Below are 8866 nucleotides of genomic sequence, written 5' to 3' on the forward strand. Positions count from 1 at the left end.
AAAGGTGCAATGTCATGCGGCCATGGATCCTTCACTGTAGATCAAGCAGAAACACTCACTGCTGAACAGTTATTCAAGCGTTTCTCTGGAAATATGTTAAAACAATTTGTGTCACTATCAATCACAAGGAAAGGGATATATAGTGTACTGTAATTCAGCAGGAAAAACAGCAATTCAATCATAAACTGAAGAAAAACTGAAATTATAACATTGTGCTTTACATTATTTCATTTAGCTCAAAAACAACTAATACAATAATCTAATGTCATCAGGCAGATGTAATTTCTCTTATACACATCAATGTACAGTATGTAAATATCCTATACTGTAACTCTAGCTAGTGTACACTAGCTGGTTGACTTATTTCAAGTGTAGTTTGAAGATGGGCAGAACACCTTGGGCATGGGCAGATCAGTCTAATAACAAGCTCCCTCACGACGCCAGGACAGCGGAGTCACTCACCACCTTCCGGAGACATTTGAAACCCCACCTCTTTAAGGAATACCTGGGATAGGATAAAGTAATCCTTCTACCCCCCCAAAAAATTGTAAAGTGGTTATCCCACTGGCTATAGGGTGAACGCACCAATTTGTGAGTCGCTCTGGATAAGAGCGTCTGCTAAATGACGTAAATGTGCCCTTGAGCAAGGCACTTAACCCTAATTGCTCCTGTAAGTCGCTCTGGATAAGAGCGTCTGCTAAATGACTAAAATGTAAATGTAATCAGTCAATCAGAGAAACTTCTGTTTTCGCCACAAAAAAAGTAGCTAACTTGCCCTAAGCAGGAAACCAAAAATGCCTCCTTCCCTCACTCTGACTCTATTCTGACCCTAACCCAGCGCAAGGACTTTTGGTTAGCAAACCAGGCAGCGTCTCAGAAGACCGAGCAACAGTCAGAAGTTCAAAGGTCATCAGACTCTGGGATAAACATGGGATCCAGGTGCATTGTGGGGAGGATGAGGGAGGCGCTGGCCCCCGCCTAGCCGCAGGCTACCCTGTTGAATGCGGGCCTCTGCACCGCAGGCTCCACCTAGGGCTCTGGGTACAGCTCTGGCATGGGGTTGTGTTCCATCTCGGGGACCTTGAACAACGGAGCCGGTCTGGTGGACTTGCCACCGAATGGGGTAGCCAACCTGGAGATGGATAGAGGATTGACAATGTTAAAATTAGCCTTGAGCCACTAACGAGGCAGACGGGAAGTGACAGATTGACTGAGTCATCTCATCAAAGAGTATAAGCCTCTGGCTGGAGGACATGTGCTGTTGACATGTTGTGACTCATATAAAGGAATACTAGTCAAAAGTTTGGACACACCTACTCATTCAAGGGTTTTTCTTTATTTTTACTATTTTCTACATTGTAGAATAATAGTGAAGACATCAAAACTATGAGATAACACATATGGAATCATGTAGTAACAAATCAAAATATTTTTTATATTTGAGATTCTTCAAATAGCCACCCTTTGCCTTGATGACACCTTTGCACACTCTTGGCATTCTCTCAACCAGCTTCACCTGGAATGCTTTTCCAAAAGTCTTGAAGGAGTTCCCACATATGCTGAGCACTTGTTGGCTGCTTTTCCTTCACTCTGCGGTCCGACTCATTCCAAACCATCTCAATTGGGTTGAGGTTGGGGGATTGTGGAGGCCAGGTCATCTGATGCAGCACTCCATCACTCACCTTCTTGGTAAAATAGCCCTTACACAGCCTGGAGGTGTGTTGGGTCATTGTCCTGTTGAAAAACAAATGATAGTCTACTAATCCCAAACCAGATGGGATGGCGTATCGCTGCAGAATGCTGTGGTAGCCATGCTGGTTAAGTGTGCGTTGAATTCTATATGAATCACAGACAGTGTCACCAGCAAAGCACCCCCACACCATAACAACTCCTCCTCCATGCTTTATGTTGGGAAATACACATGCGGAGATCATCCGTTCACCCACACCGCATCTCACAAAGACACGGCGGTTGGAACCAAAAATCTCAAATTTGGACTCCAGACCAAAGGACACATTTCCACCGGTCGAATGTCCATTGCTTGTGTTTCTTGGCCCAAGCAAGTCCCTTCTTCTTATTGGTGTCCTTTAGTAGTGGTTTATTTGCAGCAATTTGACCATGAAGGCCTGATTTAACACAGTCCCCTCTGAACAGTTGATGTTGAGTTGTGTCTGTTACTTGAACTCTGTGAAGCATTTATTTGGACTGCAATTTCTGAGGCTGGTAACTCTAATGAACTTATCCCCTGCAGCAGAGGTAACTCTGGGTCTTCCATTCCTGTAGCGGTCCTCATGAGAGCTAGTTTCATCATAGCACTTGATGGTTTTTGTGACTGCACTTGAAGAAACTTTCAAAGTTCTTGAAATGTTCTGTATTGACTGACCTTCGTGTCTTAAAGTAATGATGGACCGTCGTTTCTCTTTGCTTATTTGAGCTGTTCTTGCCATAATATGGACTTGGTCTTTTACCAAATAGGGCTATCTTCTGTATACCCCCACCCCCCCCCACACCTTGTCACAACACAACTGATTGGCTCAAACGCATTAAGAGGGAAATAAATTCCACAAATTAACTTTTTAAGGCACGCCTGTTAATTGAAATGCATTCCAGGTGACTATCTCATGAAGCTGGTTGAGAGAATGCCAAAAGTGTGCAAAGCAGTCATCAAGGCAAAGGGTGGCAATTTGAAGAATCTCAAATTATTTTGATTTGTTTAACACTTTTTTGGTTACTACATGAATCCATATGTGTTATTTAATAGTTTTGATGTCTTCACTATTATTCTACAATGTAAAAAATAGTAAAAATAAAGAAAAACCCTTGAATGAGTAGGTGTTCTAAAACTTTTGACTGGTAGTGTATATGGTCCTTACTACTATTCATATGAATATCCTGGAGTTACTTTCTGATCTTGTTATGAAGATAAGTGGCCATCATGTTTGTCTGCCTCTAGCGTCTCTTTTTTGGGGGGGACCCCTCACGTGCCACACAGTTTGGGAACCACTGCGCTAGGCTACCAGCCGCCCTCAGTCAGCTCTGTCAGCTGAGCCAAGGCTTAAACCTCCATTGCCGTGGGGGCATAATTTGTCTAGGGTCAGGAGTGTTACCGCTGCGCCCAACTCCGGCACGACAAGTACTATTTCAACCTAGGTGTGGTCCTGGACAGGTCCATCATCAGCCATACCTGTTGAAGCTCTTGTACCCTGGTCCTTCAGGCTTGGCCTCTGGCTCTGGCAGGCGGGTGGCAAGGCTATTGGCCAGGGAGGGGTCGTGGAGGTAGATGGCCTGGTCCCAGGGGGAGTGGTAGGACTTGGGGAGGCATGTGCTGTTGAACTTCTCTGGTTCCATTTCTTTTAGAAGTCCACCATAACCTGGGCGAAAGAGGGGGAGAGAGAATCTGGTGTAAGGGCCCTGAGACTCCACATAACCTTGCTTCGGTTAAAGTTTGTCAAATTGGTAGAAGTTGAGAGCGGGAGAGGAAGAATGAAAGGGAGAGGTGGGGAGGGAGAGCTAGACATAGAAATAGGGAAGAAAGAGAGGCAGTGAGAAACTGCATAACAGAGAGATGGTGTAATGATTCACAATGACGTTTGAGGCATCTATCAGATCAAATACAGTACTCCCAACCTGATTTTTGTCCAACACAAACCTCAATATAAACCCTGTGCAGCACTGCATGGGTCCTCCCTGTATGGTCAAAAATATGGTTAAGTTTCGCAGTGAACCAACATGAAGGACATTTTTACTGTGTAGTGTAAGGGTGACAGGGAAGGCCTATCAAATAAGTATCCTTCAAAACGAGTGTTCTTCACCAGGGGCGCCTGGCGAGCACATGTGTTACGTAACGTTGGGTGTTGCTGTGTCACGTCCAATCCATTTACAACGAACAAACCCTTTTCCTGAGTTGATGTTTTCCCAAGGAGGAAATGAGAAAGACCAAACATTGTCCCCTAAGGGAAGTTCTGCTGTTTTTTTGGGGAACTTCCTTCACAAACGCAAACCACAAGATTTACTCGGGCCACGGAAAGTGTTCACGTGCATGGCTGCGCATTTGGCAGCATTTGGCTGCTCCAATGTGTTGTGGGAAATGTACTGTGACTGCCGCACTGCAGGAAACACTGGGGGTTGGGGGTGATAAGAGAGAGATCATTGTATAAGTGACATGGGGTTAAGGCATGGTAGATATAGACAACAAGGCTAGAGACAAAGCTTTGACTCCATGTTTGAAGCATTGTTCCAAATGTGAAACAACCGCATCTTCTCATGTTCGTGTCATGATCTCAAGCCAGTCCGTCAGACAGACCCACACCACCAGAGGGATAAGATATTTGGGTAGCACTTTACATTACAGCAATGAATAAAGTGGTACCATGGTGATAACATGGTAGCATTACATATCTATTACCACTATATTACCATAATATTAGCCCTTTACTGCACTCTGTAATGTAAAGTGCTATCGATATGGGTATATCAGTGGTGTAACATTACAGCACAATAGTCTGATTTCGGTGCAGTGATTATTCGGTAGGCAGCATTTTCTTGCTTCCCTATTTCCTTGCTTCCCTATTCACACTATTCAACAAGCCATTAGACACCCAAAAGTGAAACATCTGGGTCCATGTCTTGGCTACTTCAAGAGTCATTACACTTGTGACATTCGATACCCTTTGACCCCATTTCTCGGCTACTGTAATTGCTGTGTCCACTGACTTCTCCGCCGACTCCCTCTCAAGGTGGTGGTGTAGTCGTATGTTCCCAAAATAGCATCACAAACTGTCTACCATGTACTCATCTGCTAAACTGGTATCCATATTATGTTGACGGGACTGGATCAGGAGGGCGAGCATGATCTGAGCATCTATCTCTTCCTGATGATATCAGAGGACAGCGAGCAGGGGACACAGGAAATACTCTGCGGATTTCCTGTGGAGGAAACTTGTTATCAAACTATGCCCAAGGTCGCTGTAAAAGGGGAGGGAAGGGGGAGAATGGATAGATGCAGAGAGTGAGGGAGAGATCCACAGAGAAAGAGCGAGAGGGAGAACAAGGAGAAAGAGAAAGAGAAAGACTGCTCCTGCCCTGGAGCCAGAAGACTCCACACAAGGATCATGTTTTCCCCCATGAAGGATGCCTAAGAACAAAAACATGCAATGGAATTAATAAAATGCCAAAACAATGAAGACTATCCCCACGCCTTAGCAAAACATTTCATAGTTTGCAAGGGAGCAAGGTGTAGCTATGACCATATTACTTAATACAAGTAAAATCCTGTCTAGGGGGTAAGGGGCTAGGGTTAGTTTTTTTAAAGGACATAAGGCCAGGGATATTCTCACCAGGCGGCATAACTTTTAATTTGGCCCAAGGCTTTGAGCTCTGTGCCCGATGCAGCTGCTCCATCATATGTTTTCAACTGGCCATGGCTTGATGACTCCAACATCACCGGCTCACCTGCGCTTGTATACAGTGGGGGAAAAAAGTATTTAGTCAGCCACCAATTGTGCAAGTTCTCCCACTTAAAAAGATGAGAGAGGCCTGTAATTTTCATCATAGGTACACGTCAACTATGACAGACAAATTGAGCATTTTTTTTCCAGAAAATCACATTGTAGGATTTTTAATGAATTTATTAGCAAGTTATCGTGGAAAATAAGTATTTGGTCACCTACAAACAAGCAAGAATTCTGGCTCTCACAGACCTGTAACTTCTTCTTTAAGAGGCTCCTCTGTACTCCACTCGTTACCTGTATTAATGGCACCTGCTTGAACTTGTTATCAGTATAAAAGACACCTGTCCACAACCTCAAACAGTCACACTCCAAACTCCACTATGGCCAAGACCAAAGAGCTGTCAAAGGACACCAGAAACAAAATTGTAGACCCGCACCAGTTTGGGAAGACTGAATCTGCAATAGGTAAGCAGCTTGGTTTGAAGAAATCAACTGTGGGAGCAATTATTAGGAAATGGAAGACATACATGACCACTGATTATCTCCCTCGATATGTAAGTCGCTCTGGATAAGAGCGTCTGCTAAATGACGTAATGTAAATGTAAATCTGGGGCTCCACGCAAGATCTCACCCCGTGGGGTCAAAATGATCACAAGAACGGTGAGCAAAAATCCCAGAACCACACGGGGGGACCTAGTGAATGACCTGCAGAGAGCTGGGACCAAAGTAACAAAGCCTACCATCAGTAACACACTACGCCGCCAGGGACTCAAATCCTGCAGTGCCAGACGTGTCCCCCATCTTAAGCCAGTACATGTCCAGGCCCGTCTGAAGTTTGCTAGAGTGCATTTGGATGATCCAGAAGAGGATTGGGGGAATGTCATATGGTCAGATGAAACCAAAATATAACTTTTTGGTAAAAACTCAACTCGTCGTGTTTGGAGGACAAAGAATGCTGAGTTGCATCCATAGAACACCATACCTACAGTGAAGCATGGGGGTGGAAACATCATGCTTTGGGGCTGTTTTTCTGCAAAGGGACCAGGACGACTGATCCGTTAAAAGGAAAAGAATGAATGGGGCCATGTATCGTGAGATTTTGAGTGAAAACCTCCTTCCATTGAAGATGAAACGTGGCTGGGTCTTTCAGCATGACAATGATCCCAAACACACCGCCTGGGCAACGAAGGAGTGGCTTCGTAAGAAGCATTTCAAGGTCCTGGAGTGGCCTAGCCAGTCTCCAGATCTCAACCCCATAGAAAATCTTTGGAGGGAATTGAAAGTCCGTGTTGCCCAGCGACAACCCCAAAACATCACTGCTCTAGAGGAGATCTGCATGGAGGAATGGGCCAAAATACCAGCAACAGTTTGTGAAAACCTTGTGAAGACTTATAGAAAACGTTTGACCTGTGTCATTGCCAACAAAGGGTATATAACAAAGTATTGAGAAACTTTTGTTATTGACCAAATACTTATTTTCCACCATAATTTGCAAATAAATTCATTAAAAATCCTACAATGTGATTTTCAGGAAAAAAAAATCTCATTTTGTCTGTCATAGTTGACGAAAATGATGAAAATTACAGGCCTCTCTCATCTTTTTAAGTGGGAGAACTTGCACAATTGGTGGCTGACTAAATACTTTTTTCCCCCACTGTAAATCATGCTAATGACTCCACTGACATCCAGGTTACTGAGTCGTAGGGGTCATTAGTTTAGAGTAGAGGTTATGTCACAGTAGCAGCACCCACCTGTTGCAATGTTTTCTGGGTTGGGGGCGGTGATTGGGTCAGGCGTGTTCGGGGGCGTTTTAGAATGTACCACTCCCAAGCTGTTGCTTTCTGTGGATTCTTGACTTTGCGTTTGAAGAGTTACACCATTCTAAGGGGAAAGCGAGAGAGGAAGGGAGGGATGGATGGAGGGAAAGGGAGGGAGAGATACAGTTTAGAGCAAAGGTCATAGAGAGGGGGACAGAAAGAGAAAGCGGAGATGGGGAGAGCGATGGAGAGGTCAGTGAGTGTCTTTATGTAGAGCCAGTAACATAAGTAGCATTGTTTTCTCATGTTTGAATATCCTGTGCTGTGGTCCAGAGTGGGTAACTTTCATCCTCCCAGAGATATTTGTAGTAATGTATGCCAGGACTTCCTCAGGAAATGTTGACAACTTGAAATACATTTCCCTTTGCCCCAAAAGGTGAACAAACGGGGACTGCAAGATCAAACTATTTTAATTTAGAGTTTTAATCATTTAAATAGATTGTGTTAATATATTCCAAACAACCTTAAAATGTACAGGTAACTGCCAAAATAAAGGAAACACCAATATAGTGTCTTAATAGAGTGTTGGGGCCACCACGAGCCAGAACAGCTTCAATGCGCCTTGGCATAGAGTTCCAGACACTTGGAGAATCTATTGGATTCGTGGAAAACACTGTCTCTGGCGCTGCTCCAGAATCTTCCATAAGTGTTCAATTGGGTTGAGATCTGGTGACTGCGACACACACACACAGCCTTTAAACCCCCTATGCTCCTTTGAGACGCCTCTTTCAAAGTCACTGAGATCTCATCTTCTAGCCATGGTAGCCAAAATAATGGGAAACTGGGCATTTTTATACATGACCCTAAGCATGATGGGATGTTAATTGATTCATTATCTCAGGAACCACACCTGTGTGGAAGCACCTCATTTCAATATACTTTGTATCCCTCATTTACTCAAGTGTTTCCTTTTATTTTGGCAGTTGCCTGTATGTCTGTGTGTACAGTGGGGGAAAAAAGTATTTAGTCAGCCACCAATTGTGCAAGTTCTCCCACTTAAAAAGATGAGAGAGGCCTGTAATTTTCATCATAGGTACAGTCAACTATGACAGACAAAATGAGAATTTTTTCCAGAAAATCACATTGTAGGATTTTTAATGAATTTATTTGCAAATTATGGTGGAAAATAAGTATTTGGTCAATAACAAAAGTTTCTCAATACTTTGTTATATACCCTTTGTTGGCAATGACACAGGTCAAACGTTTTCTGTAAGTCTTCAAAGGTTTTCACACACTGTTGCTGGTATTTTGGCCCATTCCTCCATGCAGATCTCCTCTAGAGCAGTGATGTTTTGGGGCTGTCGCTGAGCAACACAGACTTTCAACTCCCTCAAAGATTTTCTATGGGGGTTGAGATCTGGAGACTGGCTAGGCCACTCCAGGACCTTGAAATGCTTCTTACGAAGCCACTCCTTCATTGCCCGGGCGGTGTGTTTGGGATCATTGTCATGCTGAAAGACCCAGCCACGTTTCATCTTCAATGCCCTTGCTGATGGAAGGAGGTTTTCACTCAAAATCTCACGATACATGGCCCCATTCATTCTTTCCTTTACAAGGATCAGTCGTCCTGGTCCCTTTGCAGAAAAACAGCCCCAAAGC

At 44.0% G+C, this 8866-nt stretch overlaps 1 protein-coding gene across 1 annotated transcript; it reads right to left on the minus strand.

Moving 5' to 3' along the window:
- Positions 1 to 667: 667 nt before the first annotated feature.
- Positions 668 to 7322, minus strand: LOC121572972 (myozenin-2-like). Its single transcript, XM_041885009.2, has 3 exons — positions 7202 to 7322; positions 3185 to 3371; positions 668 to 1132 (listed from the first exon to the last, which is right to left on the minus strand). The coding sequence occupies exons 2-3, from the start codon at positions 3346 to 3348 to the stop codon at positions 1030 to 1032; spliced, it is 267 nt and encodes an 88-aa protein (XP_041740943.1). The 5' UTR covers positions 3349 to 3371; positions 7202 to 7322; the 3' UTR covers positions 668 to 1029.
- Positions 7323 to 8866: the final 1544 nt, after the last annotated feature.

Source organism: Coregonus clupeaformis, chromosome 8 (genome assembly GCF_020615455.1).
Source record: "Coregonus clupeaformis isolate EN_2021a chromosome 8, ASM2061545v1, whole genome shotgun sequence".
Lineage (NCBI taxonomy): Eukaryota > Metazoa > Chordata > Actinopteri > Salmoniformes > Salmonidae > Coregonus > Coregonus clupeaformis.